The sequence below is a fragment of the Leucopleurus acutus genome, assembly GCF_964270905.1.
Source record: "Leucopleurus acutus genome assembly, chromosome: 14".
NCBI classification, from domain to species: domain Eukaryota; kingdom Metazoa; phylum Chordata; class Mammalia; order Artiodactyla; family Delphinidae; genus Leucopleurus; species Leucopleurus acutus.
In genome coordinates this window covers 13,879,985-13,907,606 of record NC_139156.1, presented here as the reverse complement: position 1 = coordinate 13,907,606, position 27,622 = coordinate 13,879,985, and the positions used below count along the sequence as shown (strand labels likewise).

Below are 27,622 nucleotides of genomic sequence, written 5' to 3'. Positions count from 1 at the left end.
ATGGGGGAAGAAGGCGGCGGCCGCAGCTGTGGGACCACTAGGGAGCTGCAGAAGCTGAAGCAGCAGGCGATGGAGTACTACCGGGAGAACGACGTTCCGCGCAGGCTGGAAGAGCTGCTCAACTCCACCTTCTACCTCCAGCCTGCCGATGTCTACGGGCACCTGGTAGGGACCTGGGACAAGAACCCTCTCCTCTCCAGCCCCTCTCCCCACGCCCCGCGCTGCGGCAACGCCGTGCGCCTGCGCCACAGAATCGCGCACGCGCGCCGCCGCCGCGGGGTCGGGGGCTGTAGTTGCGCGGAGCCGCGACCCTGAAGGGAAGAAGCAGGGCGGAAGTCTGGGTGAAGGAATCTCGAGAAAGTGGTGGACTGGAAGCTGCTAGAGGAATGAGGACTCTAGGCGACAGCTCAGGACCTGGCAGTCATCCTCGCTACCTCTGGGCGGGCCTGCCACGGTTGCCAGTTGACTTTTTAATCACAGACCTTAATACCTCGTAGCTCAGTTTACCAACCTTCAGCGGCCTCCTTTTGACCACGGGACGAACACCTCGGTATTCGCTACAGCTTAGCCTCAGCCTACCCCGGGGCCTCATACTCAGCAGGCTCCCATCGTTGCCAAGTTTCAGTCGATTTCAAATGTCCGCTCCTTGACTTGTGCGCCCTTCCCGTCCTGGATGCCCGTCCCACCTGACCAGCTCGCACCTAGACTTAAAATTTAGATCAGAGTCTTGCCCACTTTGCCCAGACTAATCGTCCTTCAGCGTCCTTGTAGCGTCCCCTGCATGTACTGAAATCCTCCCTGGGCAGCTTGTGAGCTCCTGTGGAGAGCGGCGGCCTTTTCATATACCCCTCCTAAGCCCTGTGCCCAGCGCACCATCTGGCACACATCTTAGCCTTAAGCAGTGGGCAGTTGAAACAAAGGCAAGCGTTTTCTCACTTCCAGATCCATAAGTACTAACCAACACCCACCTTCTGGAAGGCATCATGGTTGGGACTGGTAGGAATTTGCACTATGGTGAGGCAATATGCCAACACCAAGCAGAGTATTTAAATGCTGTGAAGAAGCATGAAGTGTTTACAGGGTTCAAAACCACATCTTGTAGATGCAGTTAATATAGGGGATGTTCTACGAATGTTTATTTTTCTCGGTCCTGGCCTATACATCAAACTGGAGGAGGGGCAAGGGGGGAGGTGTTTATCGATGCACCTTGTGCTATGTGCTTTATGTGATATCACTTCATCCTTAGGACCACGGTGAGGTAAACGTTATGATTCCTGTTTACAAATAAAGAACTGTGGCCCAGTGAATTTAAATGATTTTCCCAAGGGACACGGTGAATGACAGTGAGAAATCAAACCCGGTCTGTTTCCCTAGTACCTAGTAGAGTGCGTAGTACATAGTGGACAGTCAAGAACTATTTGTGGGATGAATGAGTGAATGCAACTCCCAATTCCATTATCTTTCCACTGTCTCTTGCTAGAGGAATTCTTGAAAGTTAACGACTGACTCATTTTACAAAGACACCAAGCCCTTGTCTCACCGCTACCTAGTGCAAAAGGTAAGACTGGAAACTTGGACTCTTGTCCCCAGTGGAATGCTCTTCCCAGCCTATTAGGTAGCCAGGTCTTTGGTTTGCACAGCTCTCTGGGAGTTTATACTTCAGTTAGGGACAAAAGCCACCGATACATAAGATAACTGGAGTAACAGGGTGATATAGGATTGTGTGCTAGACTGAGGAATAGATCACTGTGTGCCTGTTATAGGAATTCAGGGGTGGGGAAGATCCCTGTGGACTGTAGCATCTGAGAGTTTTGGCTTGGGCTTTGAAGGATGTTCAGGAATTGGATTGGCATAAAGGCAACCTCCTTTTTGTCTTCCCAGGCCCTGACCTGGTTTGGGCCATCCTTATTCTCACCTAGTCTCCCCCTCTATCAAGTCCCTCCCCAACAGTGCTGCCAGAGCAATGTTCCTAATCCCAAATCTGACCATCATTCTTTTGCCCAGAAACTTCCTGTGGTTCCCCCTTGCATGCTGAGTAAGATCAAACACGTTACAGTGTGTGACTCACAGTACTCGCCCGGCTACCTCGGTAACAGGCTCAACTCCCCTGCCCCTCCCCCACCACTCCTCCGCACAGGCGCACTGACTTCCCCCTACAGCGTGAAGTTTCCCAATTTCCTCCCCTTCACTTATCCTATTCCCTCTACCTGAAGTTCCTGCCCTCAGTTTCTCCCTCTTGTCTGCCTGTTGAAATACTACACAACCTCCGGTGTCCAGCTCAAATGCCATTTCTTCTATGCTTCTCTTACATATCAGAGGAATTCAGGGATGGGAAAGATCCCTGTGGGCAACAGCAATACTACTATTGCATAAAACTTATAATTGAGAGTTTGAGAATTTAATGACGTAGTGTATACAAATGTGCCCAAGGTTTGTGTCTGACATTTATGAATTTATACAAGATTTAATTTATGGAATCCTAAATATGCCAGGCATTGTGGTATGTGATACAGTGATAAACAAGACAAAGTCACTCCTTCAAGGTACATTCTAAGCATTTTTTAAAAGTTAGTTCCATTCTCCTCCTAACACAATATGCGGTACATTGTAGGTGCTCATTGCTTGTTGAACTGAACTCACAAAGTATAAGCTAGATCGTATTTTTCTTCTCCCGATTCTATCTGACTTCATTTAGGTACTTACTCTGTAATATACAAACCATCATCCTTCAAATGCATGGACAGCGTGAAAGTTGGCTTTGGCTTTAGTTCTGCTGCCGCCTTGGTGCTGGCGCACTGCTGATGGGCATGAATGACCTGTTATGTAGGTTGAGGTCACTGGATTTTGAAGTGAAAGATAAGAGGCCTGGTCTGCTAAATGCAAATGAAGAGTGAATACTGTCTGGTGATAAAGGGGGTGAGAAGGGTGGGCCTTCACTCGCCCCTCTTCCTTCTAGCCCAGCTTCCGCCCCTCTGCGTAGGGACACCGTACTGAATCCTTTTACTCAGGCTCCTTGAGTGGACTTTCTCCCTCAGCTTCATTCTCTTTCTTCCGTCTCTTTCTTGGATCACTTCCAAATGACTTCTGCTCTTCCACATCAATGAAACTGCTGTTACTGAGGTTCCAACAATCCTCTCTGAACATGTAGTTCTACGCAGGATCTGATGGTAAGTGAAATACAGCCTCTGCATAAGTCTTCACCATTAAAATATCCGGTGCCTTGTCGGGAGGAATGAAAATAGACCCACTTAAGGTTTTTTAGGTTTGAATGCATCACAGTGTTCTAGAGACCAATTGACTTCGGTATTTGGACAGAAGGATAGGTTAGGGCCCACTAAAGAGTGACACGAGACCTTTAAATAAAGACATGTTGGCGAGTTTCTGCTGAGAGTTCAAAAAGCAAACTGCCCCACGTACCAGAGGCTAAATCCAAATCTCTGAACGTTCCCGCAGAGCTGCTAGACTAATCCCAGAACGAGGGGGGCATTCAAGGAGACGTTTAGTAGAAACTAGAGTAAATGTGAATGACCTTTTAAAGATAAATTAGATGTGGTATTGTGATTTTTGTGTTTTTTTTGTGTGTGTGTTGAAGGCAAACTGCTTTTCTAAACTTGCAAAGCCTCCCACCATATGCAAAGTCGTGGGGAAAAATGTGCTTGATGGACTGGGGCTTCCAACACTACAAGTGGAAATATTCTGCACCATTCAAAATTTTCCCAAGGTAGGAGGCAGCTTAAATGTGTTCTTCACTATGTCCTGGCTCCACTGCATTTATGAGCATGTATTGTCTAAATTATGGAAAATTAACGTTTTGAAATTCAGTATGTGTGAAATACACGCACCATTTGTAGGTAATTATGAAAACAAAGCATGAATCATACAGTCTTCCATGATGGTTTATTAGGTTATGTGGACTACTGGTACAGACATGACTTGCTAACCTGAAGATGATCCAAGATGGAGAAAGGAAATGGGGCAAAAATAGTTTTAAAAACTCTGACATTATTAATGTCATGAGTTCTATAAATCTGCAGATAGGGTTATAGATTCATGTATTTATGTATAGATTTACAGATATATAGACCGATCTACAGAAAGAAAATTTCATTTTCGTAAATGAAAATAATTATGATTAAATTTGTCTCCTTTTCGCTATTTTTTAGAGAGGTAGTGATAAAAATGAAGTTCAATGTAGGGTTTTTAGAAGGGTATTTTAACAAGTTAATAATTTTAAACGTTCCTTCAAGTTGGGTTCCATCGTGTTTCAGTAGCTATAAAAATATCTCAAAGAAAATTATAGATTCTCATTTTCTCTTTGAAATTGGTGATAAAATATCATGTACCTTAAAAGCTAGATACATTAAATTTCCTATTTCCTGTGAAAGGTAGGGAAAATGTAGAACACGTTTATATTGTTTTCAGAATATATGTTCTGTGGTGATCTCAACTCACTTCGAAGTCCATGAGAACGCTTTACCCGAGCTAGCTGAAGCAGAGGAATTAGAAAGGTCAGATGCCGTCAGCACTGCGGTGCGGTGGGTCAACGAAACCATCACTGAGGAGCTTCAGGGCTTAGCTCCTTCCAACCAGGCTGAGGTGGATCAGGTGCTCAGGTAAATTTCGCACTTTGAAATGTAAGTGTCCGGTATAACTATGTACCTCTTCTCTTTCCATTTCACCTGCCAATGAAATGGGTCTGTCATATCTATAGGGTACGATCAGGAAGTCAATTAAGAAGCATATGCTAAAGCAGCAAAATTTAGCATAAAATGTCGTTTTTCTTCTGAAAACCCTGTTATTAAAATTTTACTTTGTAAGGCTACATAAGGCCTTTTGGCCTCTTTTATGCATAGAGCTTTCCTAGGATTCAGTGAAAAGTTTCTCAGGAAAAGGATTAAGAATCCGGACGTCCTCCTTTCCCCCTCCCCACCTCCTCACATGCCCCCCTCGTCCTTGAGCCTCTCTTATCCTTTTATATAGCCCAGTGGGCGATGCTTATGTTCTGACCTCCAGACACAACCAAATCTTCCAGATTTTGCCCATAGGTTGACTCTAAAATGTGAAAACCAAGGAACTGTTTACTAGGGCTATGTGAGCACTGTTCAGTGCCTAACCAAGTGTGGCTTAGTTACTTTTCCTTTTGTGTGGGTCCAACGCCACAACCCTCTTGGCCAAAGAAGGTCAACTGGATTCTCTTTCTCTAAGCTTCAACACTTGCTTAATTGTGCATAACTTCACATTTTAGTTTGCCTCAGAGTTGGATCATGACCTTATAAAAAACTTGTTTGAATAGTTTTAGGTTGCCTTACAGTTTTTGAATGCTATTCCACTTAGTCCTTTGTGTGTGTGTGTTATTTGCTATTTTTTTTTAGGTAATCTTCTTTTTTAATTTTTGAATTTTTTTTTTATATAGCAGGTTCTTATTAGTTATCTGTTTTATACATATTAATGTATACATGTCAATCCCAATCTCCCAATTCATCACACCACCCGCCCCGCCACTTTCCCCCCTTGGTGTTCCATACATTTGTTCTCTACATCTGTGTCTCTATTTCTGCCCTGCAAACCGGTTCATCTGTACCATTCTTCCAGGGTGTTATTTGCTATTAACACATCCTTCTTTTTTCCCAAGCTCTCAGTCATACCTTCTATTCTGTTACATTCCTTTTTTTCCTGGAGTTTTCCCTCCCAAATCTTCCATCTTGACTGGTTCCTCTTTAGGCCTACTAAAGAGATGCCATAAGACATCCCTTCATTGTTCTCCTGTTTCCTGGATCCCATGTCGTCCTCTTTCTTTAATTACCGGATTCCAACCTTTAAAAGTAAGGATGAGAAAATGGTATTTGGGATGTAAATTTTTTGAGTTCTTACATGTGTGGAAATGTCAGTACTTTCCCTTTGTGGTTTACAGTTTAGCTGAGTATAGAGTTCTCATTTGAAATCAATTTCTCTCAGCACTTCAAAGGCACTGCCCCATTGGCATCTGACGCAAATCTGATTCCCATGTCTTTTTTTTTTTTGGCCTGTTATTGTTGTTTTCTCTGTGGAAGGTTTTAGCCTCTGTTTATTCCGGGGAGCTGATATTTTTCATAGATGCACCTAAGCTGGATTTCCCAACAGTTTTCTTAATTGTTCATTTTAAGCACCCACCTCAAAAAGAAAAGAAAAAAAGTAAAGAAAAGAAAGAAAGAAAAGGAAGTCCTGCACATAGTGCTATATATTTTACTGTCTGTTCTTGCCTCATTTTTAATCTGATGGTCATTTATTCAAAAAGAAAATCCAATAGCCCTTAATCAAATTATATCTTCAAATTTTACATTAAAAAATAACAAACAGGGCTCAGATAATTTTAAAAATGAGCACCTAAAATCTTTAAACATTTATTTCCAGGCCAAAATGATTTGCAGTTCTTGAACATAGTTTTATAACAGCATCATTTTTTAGTCTTGGAAATTGAAGCTGATTTGTTCTAAAGTAGCTTAAAAAGCAGAGTTAACTACTGAAACATTTTGGGGTCAGCACTAAAACATGACCAAAATTACTAGTGATATTTCTCAAAATCTCATTGTAAAGTTGTACTTTCTTACCATTAAGGACATTCTTTGAAAGTAAAGTACAAGAAGATAAGGAGAGAAAAGAATTGGAAAAGAGCCTGGAAGACTCCACAGTGCCTACACCTTCACCTCTAACACCACCACTGCCTCCTCCACCTCCAGCCAAAAAAAAAGGGCAAAAGCAAGGTCGGTGGCTTATCATCCTGCAGAACCATTAGTAACAAATGTGGAGGAAGAAAGGCTGAAACTTGGACTGCCTTTCCAAGTTCAAATCTCTCTGCTGCAGACCTAGGTTGGAGTCCCACCAGGTACCATCCATCCTCCACGCCACTTCCTTGCTTAAAGCTACTATGTGAGGTGGGCACGGTTTTCCCTCACCCCACCCTCCATTTTTATTTGTAAGATAAAAATATTTCTTACCCAGAGGTGAACACTTAGTAAACAGAGTGCACTGAACAGTGGCAATGCCCAAGGCAGGGAAGGGGAGGGTGGCCTGGAGACCTTTAACTGCTCCTCAGAATTCCCATTAGCTCCTCAGAAAGCCACTCCCTATTTTAAAGATTAATGATACCCTTTGATATGGAGAACCAACATTTCCTCAGTCATAGGTAATATAGTAATGAAACTTATTTTTGGAAGACCTTGCTATTTTAAGACAAATAATCTTAAATTTATCGTGGCCCTTTGTTCCATGCCTTCCAACATATGGCTAACCTCAGCTCCTCCAGTATATTAATTCTGGAGCTGGTGCTAGAGCTGTTGTAACAGTGATTAGTGTGTCTGTCCAACTACAACATGCTCCTGGAGGACATGAGTCACGCCTCATCCAATTTAGCACTGCCAGCGCCTAGCACAATGCCGGGAACAAACTAAACGCCAGGTAAGTGTGGGTTCCATTAAATAAGAAAGCGCAAGAAGCACGGACCAAAGAGATCGTGAAGCCAAGGCCTCTTATTTCATAGATTTAGATACTGAGGACCAGAGAGGGGAGGAGAGTTGCCCAAGGCAGAAGAATCCTGTTAGACCAATCTTCTCCTGGAGGATGGGGATGACCACTACTGAATCATAGGCAGAGACTGCCAATAGGTGTTCATTTGGTGGTTTCTTTTGACTGATAGAACTCGGAACATAAGAAGGGAAGAAGTAGGAGGGGACAGTAATTTGCTAAACATTTAATATGTGCTGGGTGCTCACACATCTTATTCCACTTGTTTTACCTACCTGACTCAGGTCAGTAGCTGTGGGGAAGGAGAGGACAGGAGGAAGACTAGAGATTAATTATGGACATTGTGGTACCTGATCAGACAGGGTGGCTGAGAATATGTGAGAGTGAAAGATGGGTGAGGATTCTGGGTGGATGGTTAGATCTGGAAGGAAGTCCTCATAGAAAAGGGCATCCGTTTGGGGTGGGCAAGCAAGATACGTAGTTAGATATTCACATGAGATATTCAACACGAAGCTGCGTATGCAAGAGCGATGGTGGAACATAGGAAAACAGGATTTGGAATTCAAAGACCGTCCAAATCCTCTCTCTATTCTCTTTCTGTTAGGTATTGGGCAAGTCTTTGAACCTAAGCCCCCGTTTAGGTGAGATAACAATATCTGCCCCACAAGACTGTTGAAGGATTTAATACTGAATGTTCTAAAATTTCTTACGCAAAATCCATGGCTAAGGATTATTTGAGCATTAGGGTCAGACAGAAACTTCTCAGGGGTTGAAGTGGTGAATATTTTCTTGCCAGCCTCAGCTTTCAACCCTTCTTTATGCTGGGCCTTCACATCTATAAGTAAAGCATTAAAATATATATATAGTTTTATCATAGTCAAACTTTCTAGAAAGCAATCTTTTATCAATATTTTTTTCTTCAGGGAGGAAGGATACTCTTACAGAAAAACCAATTATACCCCCAGAACCTGTTGAACCCATACTCTGTGGCAGCATGGCCATAGGAGCTGTGTCACTGGCTGTTGCCAAAACCAGTGCCGTGCTGGGCAGTAATCCTCTATACTTAAATATTGCACTGCTGAAGCACCACCAGGTTAGTGCCCATTACATTCCTTTACAAGGACCCATGAGTATCTCGAGATGAATGAACCATGTTGCTCACTTCCCCTTGCTTTCCCCCTTTTTCAGGAGCAGCCGGCAAAGCTAACTATACCTCTCCTGATGGTATCTCTGGTCAGCTGTGGGAAGTCATCACCTGGCAAGCTGAATTTAATGAAAGAAGTGATTGGTATACCCCATCCTGGACTAACAGCTAAACAAGTACCTTACATTATCTCAAACTACCTTTTCTTAAAAAAAAAAAAAACCTTCATCATCAATGAGTTTTTAGTGTATGTTCCTAAGGCTTATGACACCAAGGGAAAAGGAATTAAATATAAAATGAGAAAAAAAAATTAGGAAATTAGGGAAGTGGGACAAAAACAAGACCTCAAATGCAAGAGAACCAAATTTAGACCACCTTGGATCTCCAGCTCATCACAACAGTGACTCATGCTCGTGGCTCACAGAGAAGCCACGGGCAAGTGATTTTGCAGGCCTTGATAGTGCTGGAAGGATATTCTTTGGGGCAACTGAGATTTTTTAATTTACTAGTCTATGCACTATGGCTGCGACGAGAGGAAGGTGGCACTTTCATAGCAGCCCTTCTGTTAAGTAGGAACTGCAGGGCCTAGCAGATTGCCCGGCACATAAGAGAGGTTTAGTGCATGTTTATGGAACATAGAATGAAGGAATCCTAAGTGGCATCTTTACTACTCAGAGGTTTGTCAGTGTCTCATTGTTCTTCAGTGGCATGAATGAGTCAATACGCCTTTTTAAATCTTCATGAATTATTCTACCAATTAGGCATTCGGGAGAACTAAACATTCGTGTCCTATAGTGGATGTTTACAGGAAAAGTACGGGAAGCTCCATCCCCTCTGGTAGTCTATTGACTGATATTTTATCGAAGCTAGTGACAATCATTTGTTTAAATCTCAAGATAATTTCTTTATGATAAAGAATCCTTTTTTAAGGAGAATAGTCATTACCCACTTCTATCAATTTTGGAAGACTAGGATTGATATCTGGCTCACCATCTGTCAGATCACGTTCAGATCCTGGCGCCAGGATCTTTCCTTCAGTTAATATCTGCTGTTTAGGTACCAGAGCATTTGGCCTGCCATTCTTCATCTGTCTCCATATGCAGATCCCACCATCATCAGAATACATTTTTCTACTTTCTAAGTGACAGTGGATTTATACTAATTCAAACACTATCATGCAGAATCCCTTGATGACCTGTGACATATATGGCAAGAAGGTTGGTCAGGAGACCATGAAAGAGAATGAAGTTAACTTGATCCAACCAACCGAACCAATCAGTTCTGAACAATGAAGAGAGGATAATGAGGAAGAAAAACCTCTCATTCATTTTCAACCAAATAAAGATTGAGGGTTGAAGATTAACATTTGATCTTCTGATTTTGTAGGCCATATGTAATTCACTAACCAGGATGCCATTATCAGGGACCCTACAGATTTTCTAAGTTAGAAATAGCCATGTGTGGTATAAGTTTTTATGTTTAAAATTCTAGACTGCAGTTGTGGAAGATCATGGTTATTCTACTTACAGGGTGTGGACATGCTTCTGGAAATTCAGAAACACATTAACCAAGCAATTGAAATGGTATGTAAAGAGAATCTATGGAATCTAATAACTGATGCTTATATACCTTCTAGTAACCAAATTATAGTTCATTATGCAACAAAATCAATATTGTTGTTACAGATATGAAAGCATATTAATTTTCTTTGGGTTTCCCATATGAGCCAAGCTTATACATTCCCTCATTGCCTATGGGTCCAGTTTCTAATGGAACTTAACAATCTTCTTTTGATTTCTGAGGCAGCTGGCCCTATGCTAAGATCATCCCTTTGGATTTGCAAAGAAAGAAAGGATCTGGTCCCTAGGATTAGCGAGAGGCAGTTTGGTATAATGGTTAAGGCGCAGTCACTTGTGCCTGCTTAGAATCCTGGTGTTGGGCAAACAAGCACCCTTGGCTGAGCAGCCCTTGAGGGGGAAAGTCACAGAGGCAGGATGAGGGGCAACTGTATGAGTCAGTGGGTTGTTCCGTCATATTCTAGCTGGGGTAATGCACAATGATGTGGCAGGGCTGAGGGACCCAATCCTTGTCTTTTATTTTAGAATAATACTGCATTTATAGAGAAGTTGCAGAGATAGTGCAGAGAGTTCCCAACTACCCCTCACCCAGTTTCCCCCAAGGTTAACAGGTTACATTACCATAGCGTATTGGTCAAAACTAAGAAATCAACATGCTACATTACTAATAAGTAAACTTCAGACTTTTGTGAATTTCACTGGTTTTTCCACTAATGTCCTTCCTCTGTTCCAGGATCCAATCCAGGACCCAATATTTATTTAGTGTGAGGCTTTTAAGCTACATGATTAGGAAGCACTAGCTCCTTCCCCAGCAGGATGGGGGCTGAGATATAATCTCAGTACGACATAAAGGAACTTTGGCTCCAGTGCTATCTTGCCAGCACAGAATATGTGATGGGGGAGGGTGGTGGGGGCCCAAGCCCTACAGTTGATCAGAATTGCTTTAAGCACCAGCCTGGAGCCAGTTGTCGGGGTGCTTTTCAGGAAGACAACTGTTTTATGGGTGAAAAGATAGTGAAAAGATGCAGGATAGCTTCTGTATTTGCATATACTGGAGTGTGTGTGTGAACCATGTTGCTTCTTGACAAACATGCCCCAGCTTATACAGCCAATGAATGCCGGGCATTAAAGTGCATCCTTTAACAGGTTAAATCCTTGTTACAGCATGCCACCAATACCCCAAACTATGGAAGCTTCTCTTTGGTAATTATCTTTGCTTTTAATGTCAGATGACATTACACACACCAGATTCACCAGATTTAATGACCATGGGCTGCTTCCAAAAGTCAAACCCATCCTGCCAGAGAAAGTGTTTGTACTGTGAGAATATTTAAAACAATATGTCGGGCCTTTAAAAGCAAATGCCACAGTGTGGTTATTCCTTAAAGACAAGGAGGGGACTTAACATCCTCCTGTAAAAAAAGAGTTCCTGCACACAGCAGGAGTCAGGACATGATGAGTGAATAATTACTTATATAAGTAGAAATGCATGAACATGTATATCCATACCTCATACATGTGACTGGAGGCAGAATGTAAGGATGAACTAAAGGGAACATGTGCCTGATTTTGAGAAACAGTTTGAGGTTTATGAAATTAAAGTGTGGCTGGCATCATCCCTGTGTGTGTGTGTGTGTGTGTGTGTGTGTGTGTTGTGTGTGTGACTGGCTCAGCCCCAGAGCAGTGGGCAGGCCAGAGGACCTGCAGCTCTGCTTGCTGCCACAGACGTGTCTGAAAATCCCGAGTGATATGTCTTTATCTTCTGTCTCTCAGTCCCCTCCTCCAAAACCAGAGACAAGAAAAAGTCAAAATGGAGGCAAAAGAGGTCAAGTAAGTAAATGTATTTGTTTACCATGCTTCTGTATGACAGTTCATTTCTATATTCCCTGCCCCTTTCCCTCTCCCAGTCATTTTGCTCCAGGACTGGTCTAACAAAAAATGGAAATCACACGGTGATACTGCTTCAAGGGGACTAAACCAGGCAACCCCCAGAGCTGGAATATAATTCTGCCCCCACCTCTCTGGCAACAGGCTGCCAGGCCATCACTGCTTGCAGTTGTCTGGCCAAGTGAAATCTCAGAGGGCTTGGAGAGGCTCTTATGACTAATAGGATTACATGGGAAACCCTCTAGGTGAAGTGCTGGGGAAGATGAATCTCTCTGAATACTAGCTCAAAGGCATATAGGATGTTTTGGCTTTTAATTTTAATACTACCAAAGAAAGAAAGAAAAGGCACAAAAAGATAGCAATTCCTTCATCTGGTCCCCCAAAAGCACTGAGGCACCATTTCAGATGAACCATTGCCAGAGCTCAGATTTTGCCAGGAGGGTCAGGCAAACAAGCCTGGTGAAAATGGGCTGCAGACCTCAGCCAGCTGCACTTGATCAGTCCATCACTTTGGTGACTGTGGTCGCTCTGACAGATACACCTGTTATATGCCTGACTTTCAGCAATATAGTTAGAACAACCAACAAGAACCCCGAAGATAATGCAAATGGATGAGGGTTGCTCACATGTGTGATATTTGCTCTGATAACCCTGCAATCACTACCTGGATGTCAGGGACTTCAGGGTCCGTTGAAGTCATCAGCAAGAAGGACTAGTAAAGGAAGGAGAGGACTTGGTGGAGATAAAAAGTTAAGTTCCTCTTTAAACTTGGGAGAGAGAAGAGAAATGTGTGAACAGATACAGCAGTAAGTAAAATCCTTGACAGGTGTGTATACTAGAACTGGACCTTGCAAGAGAGGCAGGGGCTGGTGAACAAGTAGCAAATCTCAGCTCTGTTCCCTTCATTCCAGCAGGTTGTCTGATGTATTCTGAGAAACTTAGACCAAGATCAGCCCTTCCTGAGATCAGCTTTACTACTCCCCCCACCTCCCCACCATTAGAAACAGGATAGATGATAGATTCTAGAGAGGCAGCCATACCAGAATTAGAGGCATGGACTACTAGAGGCTCAACTACCTGGATTAAAATCTGTTCCAAGTTACTCAACTCTCTCTTAAATAGGGATAATAATGGTACCTGCTTCATGGGATTGATGTAAGGAGTAAATGTATTTACTTTATGTAAAGTGTTTAGAATGGTACCTGGCATTTAGTAAGCACCAAATAAGTGATGCTTTCATAGTTTTGAAGACTCCGTAATGAAACTCCTTAACTGACACACAAAAATTTCCCCAACTATTCCTTTGCCAAATAAAAGGTTCCTCTCACTGACATTAAAAATGTTGGATGGTTCTTATACTTAACGAGTACTATCATCAGTAAAAATAGGATATTTATACCTACTTTCATGTTTGCTCTTGAGACTGGTATACACACACACACACACACACACACACACACACACACCCCTTAGTGATACTGCTTCAACTTACGTTAAAATTGCATAGTGACAATTTATGATGAGGGCACGTCAAGGCTGACCTTGCAATCGAAGCCTATGGCTGCCTTTCCCCTGAGCTCATTTGGGTCCTCAAATCTTCTTCCACTGCAATGCATCCTCAGTGCTACATCCTTTTAGCTGAAGTCTTCAATCCCTTTTAAAATAAAACTTTTCCTGAAGGAGAGTTAAATTTTTAAGTTTTAACACTTATAATCTTCTAAAGGAAAATGGAACATAGGAAAGAGCAGGTTTGGAGGAAGAAGGGACAGGCAGGACAGACATTTACAGGGACAGCCTGTAGAGTCACCAACCTGGTGGTTATGGCTCAGGTGAGCCTGTGTACAATGATAGAGCCAATAAAGAGATAATAACATGGGCAACTAAAGAGAGCAAAGTGTATTCCTAGGTCAAACTTGAAAACCGTGGGAGTAAGAAAATTATTCCCAGGTACTGCAGGACAATCATCTGCCCGAAAATATGCAGAGATGAGTGGGAACTAGGGGCAGGATTAATCGAGAATCAGAGGACCCCGTGTTTGGAGAGCTGTGTCTGTTACAAATTGCCAGCCACTGGAAGCCCCAAGAACCTTAATGTGCTCTATTTACGTGCATGATTTTCTTGATCCTGAAGCAGCAGATCACCGGCAAGATGTCCCATCTTGGCTGTTTAACCATTAATTATGACACCATAGAGCAGCCACTGCTCCTAATACAAGGAATCTGTGCGAACCTGGGGCTAGAAATGGGAACGAATCTCCACCTAGCCATCAACTGTGCTGCACATGAACTGATGGACTATGTAAGTTTCCACTCCAGAACATTTACTTTTTGTTGCAGTCTCATTGTTTTTAAATTAGAACTCAAAAGAAGAGCCTATCTGTACGTATTTCCAAAGAAATCCTACTTTTTAAGTTAGTACCATGGGAGGGGTCCAAATATACTGGAGTTGAGAAAGGTAAGTTAACTAATGACCAGACAATAACATAACCATATAACTTTAAAAATTAACAGAAATGTCACCATAATTATATATAGAAATTCTGTAATAAAAATGTCTAAAATGGATTGCTTACATTGAAATCATGAGAACTATTAAAAATAATTTAACAAACTGGTATGTTCTGCAGAGTACATTCATTTGGTTGGTGAATGCTGAATTGGTCAAGCATAAAAAGTGGCTCAGTTGTAACTATGACTTGATAAGCCCTTCTAGACATGTGGTTCTTCGAGTTTCTGCTGGTGATTCACTTTTTTTTTTTGAATTTTATTTTATTTATTTTTTTATACAGCAGGTTCTTATCAGTTACCTATTTTGTACATATTAGTGTATACATGTCAATCCCAATCTCCTAATTCATCACACCACCACCACCCCGCCATTTTCCCCCCTTGGTGTCCATACATTTCTTCTCGACATCTGTGTCTCTATTTCCGCCTTGCAAACTGGTTCATCTGTACCATTTTTCTAGATTCCACATATATGTGTTAATATACGATATTTGTTTTTCTCTTTCTGACTTACTTCACTCAGTATGACAGACTCTAGGTCCATCCACATCTCTACAAATGACCCAATTTCGTTGCTTTTTATGGCTGAGTAATATTCCATTGTATATATTTACCACATCTTCTTTATCCATTCACCTGTCGATGGGCATTTAGGTTGCTTCCGTGACCTGGCTATTGTAAATAGTGCTGAAGTGAACATTGGGGTGCATGTGTCTTTTTTTTTTTTGCGGTACGCGGGCCTCTCACTGCTGTGGCCTCTCCCGTTGCGGAGCACAGGCTCTGGACGCGCAGGCTCAGCGGCCGTGGCTCACGGGCCCAGCCGCTCTGTGGCATGTGGGATCTTCCCGGACCGGGGCACAAACCCGTGTCCCCTGTATCGGCAGGCGGACTCTCAACCACTGCGCCAACAGGGAAGCCCTGCATGTGTCTTTTTGAATTATGGTTTTCTCTGGGTATATGCCCAGTAGTGGGATTGCTGGATCATATGGTAATTCTATTTTTAGTTTTTTAAGGAACCTCCATACTGTTCTCCATAGTGGCTGTACCAATTTACATTCCCACCAATAATGCAAGAGGGTTCCCTTTTCTCCACACCTTCTCCAGCATTTGTTGTTTGTAGATTTTCTGATGATGCCCATTCTAACTGGTGTGAGGTGATACCTCATTGTAGTTTTGATTTGCATTCTCTAATAATTAGTGATGTTGACCAGCTTTTCATGTGATTCTTGGCCATCTGTATGTCTTCTTTGGAGAAATGTCTATTTAGCTTTTCTGCCCATTTTGGATTGGGTTGTTTGTTTTTTTAATATTGAGCTGCATGAGGTGTTTATATATTTTGGAGATTAATCCTTTGTCTGTTGATTTGTTTGCAAATATTTTCTCCCATTCTGAGGGTTGTCTTTTCGTCGTGTTTGTAGTTTCCTTTTCTTTGCAAAAGCTTTTAAGTTTCATTAGGTCCCATTTGTTTATTTTTGGTTTTATTTCCATTTCTCTAGGAGGTGGCTCAAAGATCTTGCTGGGCTTCCCTGGTGGCACAGTGGTTGAGAGTCCGCCTGCCGATGCAGGGGACACGGGTTTGTGCCCCAGTCCGGGAAGATCCCACATGTCACAGAGCGGCTGGGCCCGTGAGCCATGGCCACTGAGCCTGCGCATCTGGAGCCTGTGCTCCGCAACGGAGAGGCCACAACAGTGAGAGGCCCGCATTAAAAAAAAAAAAAAAAAAGATCTTGCTGTGATTTATGTCAAAGAGTGTTCTTCCTATGTTTTCCTCTGAGAGTTTTATAGTGTCCAGCCTTACATTTAGGTTTCTAATCCATTTTGAGTTTATTTTTGTGTATGGTGTTAGGGAGTGTTCTAATTTCATTCTTTTGCATGTAGCTGTCCAGTTGCCCCAGCACCACTTATTGAAGAGACTGTCTTTTCTCCATTGTATATCCTTTCCTCCTTTGTCATAGATTAGTTGACCATAGGTGCGTGGGTTTATCTCTGGGCTTTCTATCCTGTTCCATTGATCTCTATTTCTATTTTTGTGCCAGTATCATGCTGTCTTGATTACTGTAGCTTTGTAGTATAGTTTGAAGTCAGGGAGTCTGATTCCTCCAGCTCTGTTTTTTTTCCCTCAAAACTGCTTTGGCTATTCAGGGTCTTTTGTGTCTCCATACAGATTTTAAGATTTTTTTGTTCTAGTTCTGTAAAAAATGACATTGGTAATTTGATAGGGATTGCATTGAATCTGTAGATTGCTTTGGGTAGTATAGTCATTTTCACAATATTGCTTCTTCCAATCCAACAACATGGTATATCTCTCCATCTGTTTGTTTGTATCATCTTTAATATCCTTCATCAGTGTGTTATAGTTTTCTGCATACAGGTCTTTTGTTTCCCTAGGAAGGTTTATTCCTAGGTATTTTATTCTTTTTGTTGCAATGGAAAATGGGAGTGTTTCCTTAATTTCTCTTTCAGATTTTTCATCAGTGTATAGGAATGCAAGAGATTTCTGTGCATTAATTTTGTATCCTGCAACTTTACCAAATTCATTGATTAGCTCTAGTAGTTTTCTGGTGGCCTCTTTACGATTCTCTATGTATAGTATCATGTCATCTGCAAACAGTGACAGTTTTACTTCTTCTTTTCCAATGTGTATTCCTTTTATTTCTTTTTCTTCTCTGATTGCCGTGGCTAGGACTTCCAAAGCTATGTTGAATAATAGTGGTGAGAGTGGACATCCTTATCTCATTCCTGATCTTAGAGGAAATGCTTTCAGTTTTTCACCATTGAGAATGATGTTTGCTGTGGGTTTGTCATACATGGCCTTTATTATGTTGAGGTAAGTTCCCTCTGTGCCCACTTTCTGGAGAGTTTTTATCATAAATGGGTGTTGAATTTTGTCGAAAGCTTTTTCTGCATCTATTGAGATGATCATATGGTTTTTATTCTTCAATTTGTTAATATGGTGTATCACATTGATTGATTTGCGTATATTGAAGAATCCTTGCATCCCTGGGATAAATTCCACTTGATCATGGTGTATGATCCTTTTAATGTGTTGTTGGATTCTGTTTGCTAGTATTTTGTTGAGGATTTTTGCATCTATATTCATCAGTGATATTGATCTGTAATTTTCTTTTTTTGTAGTATCTTTGTCTGGTTTTGGTATCAGGGTGATGGTGGCCTCATAGAATGAGTTTGAGAGTGTTCCTTACTCTGCAATTTTTGGGAAGAGTTTGAGAAGAATGGGTGTTAGTTCTTCTCTAAATGTTTGATAGAATTCAACTGTGAAGCCATCTGGTCCTGGACTTTTGTTTGTTGCAAGATTTTTAATCACAGTTTCAATTTCATTACTTGTGATTGGTCTGTTCATATTTTCTGTTTCTTCCTGGTTCAGTCTTGGAAGGTTATACCTTTCTAAGAATTCATCCATTTCTTCCAGGTTGTCCATTTTGTTGGCATAGAGTTGCTTGCAGTAGTCTCTTAGGATGCTTTGTATTTCTGCGGTTTCTGTTGTAACTTCTCCTTTTTCACTTCTAATTTTATTGATTTGAGTCCTCTTCCTTTTTTTCTTGATAAGTCTGGCTAATGGTTTATCAATTTTGTTTATCTTCTTAAAGAACCAGCTTTTAGTTTTATTGATCTTTGCTATTGTTTTCTTTGTTTCTATTTCATTTATTTCTGCTCTGATCTTTATGATTTCTTTCCTTCTGCTAACTTTGGGTTTTGTTTGTTCTTCTTTCTCTAGTTCCCTCAGGTGTAAGGTTAGATTGTTTATTTGAGATTTTTGTTGTTTCTTGAGGTAGGCTTGTATTGCTATAAACTTCCCTCTTAGAACTGCTTTTGCTGCATCCCATAGGTTTTGGATCGTCGTGTTTTCATTGTCATTTGTGTCTAGGTACTTTTTGATTTCCTCTTTGATTTCTTCAGTGATCTCTTGGTTATTTAGTAACGTACTGTTTAGCCTCCATGTGTTTGTGTTTTTTACATTTTTTTCCCTGTAACTGATTTCTAATCTCATAGCATTGTGGTCAAAAAAGATGCTTGATATGATTTTAGTTTTCTTAAATTTACTGAGGCTTGATTTGTGACCCAAGATGTGATCTATCCTGGAGAATGTGCTATGCGCACTTGAGAAGAAAATGTTATCTGCATTTTTTGGATGGAATGTCCTAAAAATATCAAGGAAATCTATCTGGTCTATTGTGTCATTTAAAGCTTGTTTCCTTATTAATTTTCTGTTTGGATGATCTGTCCATTGGTGTAAGTGAGGTGTTAAAGTCCCCCACAATTATTGTGTTTCTGTTGATTTCCTCTTTTATAGCTGTTAGCAGTTGCCTTATGTATTGAGGTGCTCCTATGTTGGGTGCATCTATAGTTATAATTGTTATATCTTCTTCTTGGATTGATCCCTTGATCATTATGTAGTGTCCTTCCTTGTCTCTTGTAACATTCTTTATTTTAAAGTCTATTTTATCTGATATGAGTATTGCTACTCCAGCTTTCTTTTGATTTCTATTTGCATGGAATATCTTTTTCCATCCCCTCACTTTCAGTCTGTATGTGTCCCTAGGTCTGAAGTGGGTCTCTTGTAGACAGCATATAGATGGGTCTTGTTTTTGTATACATTCAGCAAACCTGTGTCTTTTGGTTGGAAAATTTAATCCATTCACGTTTAAGGTAATTATTTATATGTATGTTCCTATCACCATTTTCTTAATTGGTTTGGGTTTGTTTTTGTAGGTCCTTTTCTTCTCTTGTGTTTCCCACTTAGAGAAGTTCCTTTAGCATTTGTTGTAGAGCTGGCTTGGTGGTGCTGAATTCTCTTAGCGTTTGCTTGTCTGTAAAGCTTTTGATTTCTCCATTGAATCTGAATGAGATGCTTGCCAGGTAGAGTAATCTTGGTTGTAGGTTCTTCCCTTTCATCACTTTAAGTATATCATGCCAGTCCCTTCTGGCTTGTAGAGTTTCTGCTGAGAAATCAGCTGTTAACCTGATGGGAGTTCCCTTGTATGTTATTTTTCATTTTTCTCTTGTTGCTTTCAGTAATTTTTCTTTGTCTTTAATTTTTGCCAATTTGATTACTATGTGTCTCGGCATGTTTCTCCTTGGGTTTATCCTGCCTGGGACTCTCTGTTCTTCCTGGACTTGGGTGGCTATTTCCTTTCCCATGTTAGGGAAGTTTTCAACTATAATCTCTTCAAATATTTTCTCAGGTCTCTTCTCTCTCTTCTCCTTCTGGGACCCCTATAACGTGAATGGTGTTTAATGTTGTCCCAGAGGTCTCTTAGGGTGTCTTCATTTCTTTTCATTCTTTTTTCTTTATTCTGTTCTGCAGCAGTGAATTCCACCATTCTGTCTTCCAGGTCACTTATCCGTTCTTCTGCCTCAGTTATTCTGCTATTGATTCCTTCTAGTGTATTTTTCATTTCAGTTATTGTAGTGTTCATCTCTGTTTGTTCTTTAATTCTTCTAGGTCTTTGTTAAACATTTCTTGCATCCTCTCGATCTTTGCCTCCATTCTTTTTCTGAGGTCCTGGATCATCTTCACTATCATTATTCTGAATTCTTTTTCTGGAAAGCATATCTCCACTTCATTTAGTTGTTTTTCAGGGGTTTTATCTTGTTCCTTCATCTGGTACATAGCCCTCTGCCTTTTCATCTTGTCTATGTTTCTGTGAATGTGGTTTTTGTTCCACAGGCTGCAGGATTATAGTTCTTCTTGCTTCTGCTGTCTGCCCTCTCTCAAATTTTAAATATAAAAGTATTTCTAAGTTATTGAAGTTTTTGGAGAATAATTAATAATAGTAATTAATGTCAAATTCAGGGCACATGACCAAATACGATTCCACTTTAATTTGTGATTCTTTTAACTTCAAAGGAAATCTTGAATAGTATATAAGAAAACTAAGTTTCAGCTGACTTTTAAAAGTTTTTACTTTCCTAAAGAAACTAAGCGCATAAAGGAATATTTAATGTAATTTCGTATTCTTCACATAATCATTGGTTCCTAGGCATACCAGTAAGAGAAATAATTGCATGTTTTCATCAGCAACGTATACCAAGAACTATGAAAATACTGACTGCTAGTGTTAACTAGAATGGGTATTTATTGCTTATATTCAGTAAAATGCTTTAGCTTGATATCAGATAATTCTTACAGTGTTAGTTCAAAATCATTATCACCTCCTCTCTGACAAGATAGGATTGCATATGTTTTGCAGTATAGAAACTGAGAGTTCTTGCTGCTATATTTTACGTGAAAAGACGCATAGAATCTTTTCAATGATGGACTTATTAGGAGCCTGCTTAATTCCAATGGAATCCATTCTATTAGCAGCAACAGGAAGGCATTAATAAATCAAAGAGCCATTCTGGTCCATTCCACCTCCCTCCCAGTACCTAAGTATCCCAGGTGCCATCCCTGGATACAGACTTGGACTGGACATAAGGGTGCTGTGTTTACAGAGACTACACTAGATCCTCCAGCTTTGTTTACTCCTATGCTTAATGACTCGGGGGTGTTCTAGACTTCAAATGAATGGGTTGCACTAGAACTCCACTTTCAAAACAATATTGTTACTACTAGAACTTGCATGCTTGCCTTCATGTAAACCTCTTTACATTTCATATTGGTTGTTAGTATCTCAAAAGCTTAGCCCCGCTTTCAAATTTTAGAATATTTACAGTAAACAAGCTATTCATTCACTGTGAGCTGAAGGATGGTATTTCTAGTGAGTAGGCAGGTCTGCATTGCTATTCTGTTTATGAATTTATGTTATTGCCCATCTATCCAAGCAGTATCTGGCACCACGTTACAAAACTTAAATAAGAAATTACTCCCCTCCTACTCTTTACTCGTTTTTTTTGTGCAGAAGGCTTCATCTGAAGTCAGTGGGAAATCTATGGGGCATCCAGAGGAATGCTGACTTGATTTTCCCAGGTTGACATTTAACATATATTTAAAGTAAAATGCATAGATTTCTCAGGTGAATGTGGCCTGGAAATAATCTGTTTGCAGTCTTTTATATAAAATGAATGAAAATGAATTTGAATCACATCTTTAATGTTTGCAGAATTCATCATTTATCCTTTAATATCTTCCTTATACTTATCAGAGTAAAGGAAAGTATGAAGTGATGATGGGAACCTACAAAAATGCAGCTGAGATGGTTGACCTGTATGTGGAGCTGATCAACAAGTTCCCTTCAATTATTGCCTTAATTGATCCTTTCAGGAAGGAGGTAACAGGATTCAACTTGAATTTTATAATAAAACAGAATAAAATATTTCTTTTGGATCTGTAGATTTGAAATGTGTTGTAATTTGGGCTGGGGCTGAGTTGCTTTATTTTGGCATTTTTGAGAAAAGGCACTTACTAAGCAAATGAATAGCAGAAACACACAGGAGTGTGCCTGTCTATGGAATGAAACAAGTATCTCCCAGCACTTCAGGAATACCTGGGTATTTACGAGCAGCCTAACTGATGGCAGGCGAGCCCAATGTGCTAGCGGGTGTTTCAATAGGTTAATCACATATCATTTCCAAGTGCTCATGGAAACAGGACTTCAACTAGGCCAAATGTTTTTTAAACCTAAATCCAGTTACTATGCATGCACAGAAATTACAAAACCATATTTTTAAAAGGTGTGAGATATTGAGGTTTCTGATTTATTCACACTAATGCACCTAATGCATTTTTTCACACTAATGCAGGGTTGTTTATGTGCCATAGAACTCTCTCTTCCTAACCCACTTAAACTTCAAAACTTACATTCTTGATTTTATGAATTTGAGAACCATTAGATATAGTGAGCTGGTACCCTCTTTGAGACAACTCACCTATTTAAATTTGAGGGACAAAGAGAATGCTGGATCTTACTGGAGCCCCAGGCTCTCTCAGTCCCATCTTTCCTTTCACAGACTGTGCTACACCCCAGCACTTGTGGAAGATGCTGAGCCTAGTTCTTTAATCTTGCCAGACCTATCTTCTGCTTCTTGTCCCAAGGCTCTGGCCACAGCTCTTTTTAATGCGATAAGATGTACCTGCATGGTCTGTTCTAATGGGACAGGTTGAAATCTGGTACAATGGCTGGGAAGACTGTATATTACTATTTAAATAATGAGCATTTCATTTCATTTGGTGGTCTCACCAATAAAAAATAAGGGTGTTGGGAATGAGGGTCTACATCCCCGCAGGCTCATTTCCTTCAGTTTCCTTTTTACCAGAAATAACACTAAAATCTCCTAACCAGCCAGTCTTCAGCAGCATCATGGATAACACAGTGGGTAGGAAGAGCCTGTGCTTGAACGACATAATTAATGTGGAGAATAGCATTTAATGTGTATTAACATTTTATTCACTAGATCTTCAAGCTCAAATTTAATCACTCTAAGTTTCTGTTCCATGAAGCTTGTTAATTTGTGTGGCTGTGGTATGGGCAACATGAAGCCGCAGATGCAAACAAACCAAGCTCCCCACCCCTGTTTTGTGTGTCTCAGAAAGGTGTGTAACTGATTACGTGCTGTATGATTCCTGTCGTTTTGTGATGATGTCCCCTACGTTGTAATGATCAGTTCTTAAATATTTACCCAGGACTCTGAACAGTGGGACAGCACCTACAATGCTCTTGGCTCCAAGTGTTACATAATTGCAGGCACCGCATCCAAAAGCATCTCTAAACTTCTAGAGGATGGGAACGTCGGCATCCTCAGATGCAGCGGGCTGATCGTAAAACACACAAATCAAACTACGATGTCCGACTTGGTGGAAATGACCAATCTTATTGACAGTGAGTAAAAGTATAGCTCTGAAAGACTCATAATGAACTTAAATATGCAGTATATCAGTTAATGAAAAGCATGGAATAAATCTTGGAAGAAAAATACACCCCAACCATTTGTGAGTGATTCGGTACTGGAAAACAAAACGCAGCTTACTACTGATTCACTTCATAATGTTCCAGTAACAGCCCCGCCCGGGGGCCCTCCCCTTCAGGGAGGGCTAATGCAAACAGGTGGCTGAGGCCACAGCCCTCTCAGCTTCACAAGACACCACAGTGATTTTTTTTTCAATCACTAGCCCACAATGGCTTTTTTTCAACTCCTCAAAAGTTTCAAACTTTTTACAGCCTTGAGGTCTTTGAACATGCTGTTCCTTCGGCCTAAAATGCTTTGCCCTGTACCATTTAGTTGGCTAACTATTCCTTCAGGTCTTTTTGCCTTAAATGAAACCTCTTCAGGTCTACATGCCTTCCCTGACTTCCCCCACCCCTCACTGGTTGCTCTGAACCTTTCTTATCCTATATTTTCAATTATAGTACTGTTCACAATTACTTGTAGGCTATTTAACGTCTGGTATCCTCCACTAGACTGTAAACTCCCAGGAGTTCATGGGAGTTTTGTTCACTTATGCACAGGGCCTGAAACATGCATATCGTGAGTGGGTCTCAGGAACTAGGCAGCAGGCTGGTCTCAGACCTGGAGCAGGACTCAGAGCGAGCCTGGCAGCCAAGGGCCTGGGCTGGTGCCAGAGGATGGAATGAAATGCCTGTAGTCCCTTAGCATGCAGGCTGCCCTGGTCTACGGCCCAGACAGGGTGGCGTGCAGGTGGTGGATGGAATGCCCCAAGGCCTGGTCTTTCCTCCTGGGCCTACCTCTCAAGCAGCCATTCTGTCATCCACTCCAGATAGCTGCTGTAACTCCTGCCTGTAAGACACAACTCTGTCACCATAAGAAGAACTTTGGCTTTGCAGTCTTGTAGACTGTGCAAATTTTAAGGGGTTTTGAGATCTTCAAGTGATTGATTAAATACTATCAGCACTGCTTTCCTAATAAGTTAACATTCCGAACGACAGATTCCTTTGAATAAAATTTTACATGAATTGTGAAATCCATTATTTCGGCATATGATGGCCTTGCACTTACTGTATATTTTGACTCAAAGATGCACATTGAACATGATTGACCTTAAATTGTGTCTTACAGCTTAGAAATGCATCAGTCTAATTTGAGCATTTTCCCTCTACAGTGGTAATAATGGTGCCTCTTACAATTTATGGTATGTTAAATTTGATGAAACATGGCATTCATTTAATATTTATCATCTAAACTACTGCAAAGGGGTAAACAAATAAAATCAGGGTAGTAAAAATGCAAACGTTTGGGTTAGAATTCTCAGGTGGTCAAATAATTGACTCTTCGCAGTTTTAAATCTCTGGCAAATTTTAAATTTTGATCCCAGAGGCTCATATATTTGATGATTGTTTCCATACGATCTAAAACTGAAAAGAATTCCTCTGCTCATAGGTAAGAAGCACATCGCTGTCTTTGGAAGTGCAGAAGGAGAGTCGTCTGATGACAGCCTTGTCGATTTGGTAAGTGCTGAAAACCGGTCAATTGCAGAATTGCCAAGACACTGCTTTTATCCCGAATTGGTATTTCAGAGAAAGGCGGTCTGTGGCAGAGAAAGTCATGTAACCTTTTATGAAACAGACTTGCTCCCTCCCAGAGAGCTAATCTTTGAACTTTTAAAAAGAAGAAAAATTGAAGTCCTGGTAAAATGATGAGCACACTTAAATGGCTGGGGTGTGCACGTGCAATCTTACCTCCTAAAATGAAGTAAGCAAGGCCAGAATGCTCTTAGATAAAAATCAGCATGCTTACATGACTAGTAGAGCATCTGATGTACAGTCACACTCTCTCTCTACCTTTGACACTTTCAGCTTACAAGCAGGCCACTTTACTCATGTAACAAAATGAGAAATTAATTTAATGAGAGCAAAAACAAAACAGCACACAGGGGCAGTGTCCTTTCTCCCTAAAGAACTGTTTTTAGTTTAGCAAAATATGACTCCATTTAAAATAAGCTGTTCCCTCACCTCTTTAGGCCGTTGGACTTGGTGTCCGGTTTATCAAGTTGGGAGGTCTTTCTCGTGGCGAACGGGTGACTAAGTACAATCGCCTCTTTACTATAGAGGAAGAACTTGTCCAGAATGGAACACTGGGTATGTGCTGCTTTCTTGCTTAGTTTCACTTAGCCATGAATAAGAGAACAAAGATTGGGAGATGGGGGAATAGAAGTCTCTCGGCAGGAGGGCAGGGAAATCCAAAGACTATAAATAAGTGCTGACAAAACTAGGATGGCATTTGCCACGTGTATTGTTTTCTTAATGGATTATCTATTTACCTGAATGTTTAAAACTCTAGCCCTAATCTTGATGAATAGGCTGTGTGATGCTTTTCAATAGACTTAATTGATTGGAATTTCCAAGCCTACCTTTTGTTATGGTCCAAATTATACTTAAGGTTTTTCTGCACAGCCCAGGAAAGTTAAAGGTGGATGTTTTCCTGGTGGTTCTTGGCAACAACTCGTTTTACTCAAGTAAATAGCATGTTAATTTAATGTACCTTGGAAAGGCTATGGTCTCAAGAGAGATGAACCAATCATTTACGACATCAAACTTTGTAAATCTGCATGGGTAGAAGCACCTTATGTACTGGCTAATTGGAGAGCAACACCCCAAATATACATTTTTACTCTATATATTACTGACTGTGATAGCCAAAACAAAGCATGCAAAGACATTTAAAGAGACCAATAGTTGTCTCTGAAATTCTAAAACTATTTTGTATTTTAAAATAGAATTGATATACTGCAAAAAAGTATGTTAATTAAGCAGTGCTGACATACTTGTATACCATAAATGAAACTATTAAATGAGATAGATGTATTATAGAATGTATTGTGGAACATACCGATTATTGAATATGAAAGCAAGGAAGTACTATTTTGTGACTAATAGGAATTTCTTTAAAAGCGACCAAGAGAAATAGTAATTATTAATTTGTCACGTTTAACATAGGTAATGACCTTGTTTCCTAGAAAACAAAGATATAATTGGGAGACTATTTCTAAGTCATGCGAGGGCAGTCAAAATTTACTTTGTATTGTTTAGTGTGTAACAGTCAAAAGTTACTTTGTATTGTTTAGTAGGTAACATGAAGGCTTGTTTTTTCAAATAGGTAAAATTATACTGTTCCTACATATCAGTCTGATTTTTTGTCATCCTGACTTGTGGAAGCTTTAGGTTCCTTCAGTGACCTATCACATTTCCAGCCAGACTTCACCACAAGGGAAACAGCTGCTTCAGGGCATCAAAAAGGACTCTAGTGACTGGAGGCCCAGCCCCTCCCTGGTGACAGTGCCAGCCCCTGAGCATTCCGGAATGGATTAACAGATTAATGAGGATTTCGCTGACATTGGCAGTGGTCAATAAATATGAAGGGGACCAAAAAACTGGAAAACCAAATCACTGCACTGAGAGATTGAGTAGGAAATCTTGTCAAAAGCTCAGTCATTAAAACACTCTCCCTGCCCAGAACACATGGAACCTGACTGGAATAGTCTTAAGTCCTCAGTGGTTTACCTTGGAATAGTTAGTTGGCAATGGTCTGTCTCACGCAGAGTACCAGCCTTTCCTCTAGTTCATCTTCCTCTTATCCTTTGCTGCTCAGCCTCTGCCCAAAGTCTGCTGTAAACCAAATGTTCCAGAATGTTGTCTAAGGGTACACTGCAAACTCAAGTGTATTGCAGTTAATGTATAAACAACGACATGCCCACTTTAAGGTGGTTCTACAATCCTTCCTAATGGTGATGTGACACCTCTGGACAGTTCTAAAGATGATCTCCTTTAAATCATGTAACAAAGAACGTCAAAATTGGCACCACTGGATTAGACAGTAAAATTTATTGTTGTTTTTAATAGGTTTCAATGAAGAACACACATTTTTCTACTTGAATGAGGAAGCCGAAAAGGCTGCCATGGCTGGTGAGCTTCCTGAGCCCCCGGAGCCCATCTTCGCCACAGAAGTTGTGGAGGAATCAGCCAAAACATGAGTGTCTTCCAGACGGGCTGCACACGCCCCAGCTGACAGACACACCACTGTATTATTAGACTGGGAGCTCTCAAGTGTGTCTTCATTTTGGTTTTGCTCTAAAACTTCACTAACTTGTGTGC

At 40.7% G+C, this 27,622-nt stretch overlaps 1 protein-coding gene across 1 annotated transcript; it reads left to right on the top strand.

Annotated features, from left to right (window-relative positions):
* Positions 1 to 27,622, top strand: ENO4 (enolase 4; the record flags this gene model as incomplete). The annotated part of the gene is made up of 14 exons (XM_082854307.1): positions 1 to 165; positions 3,593 to 3,721; positions 4,423 to 4,613; positions 6,595 to 6,744; positions 8,428 to 8,593; positions 8,689 to 8,820; positions 10,174 to 10,227; positions 11,995 to 12,051; positions 14,239 to 14,406; positions 21,722 to 21,847; positions 23,200 to 23,395; positions 24,912 to 24,979; positions 25,492 to 25,609; positions 27,371 to 27,622. The coding sequence occupies 14 exons, from the start codon at positions 1 to 3 to the stop codon at positions 27,499 to 27,501; spliced, it is 1,851 nt and encodes a 616-aa protein (XP_082710433.1). The 3' UTR covers positions 27,502 to 27,622.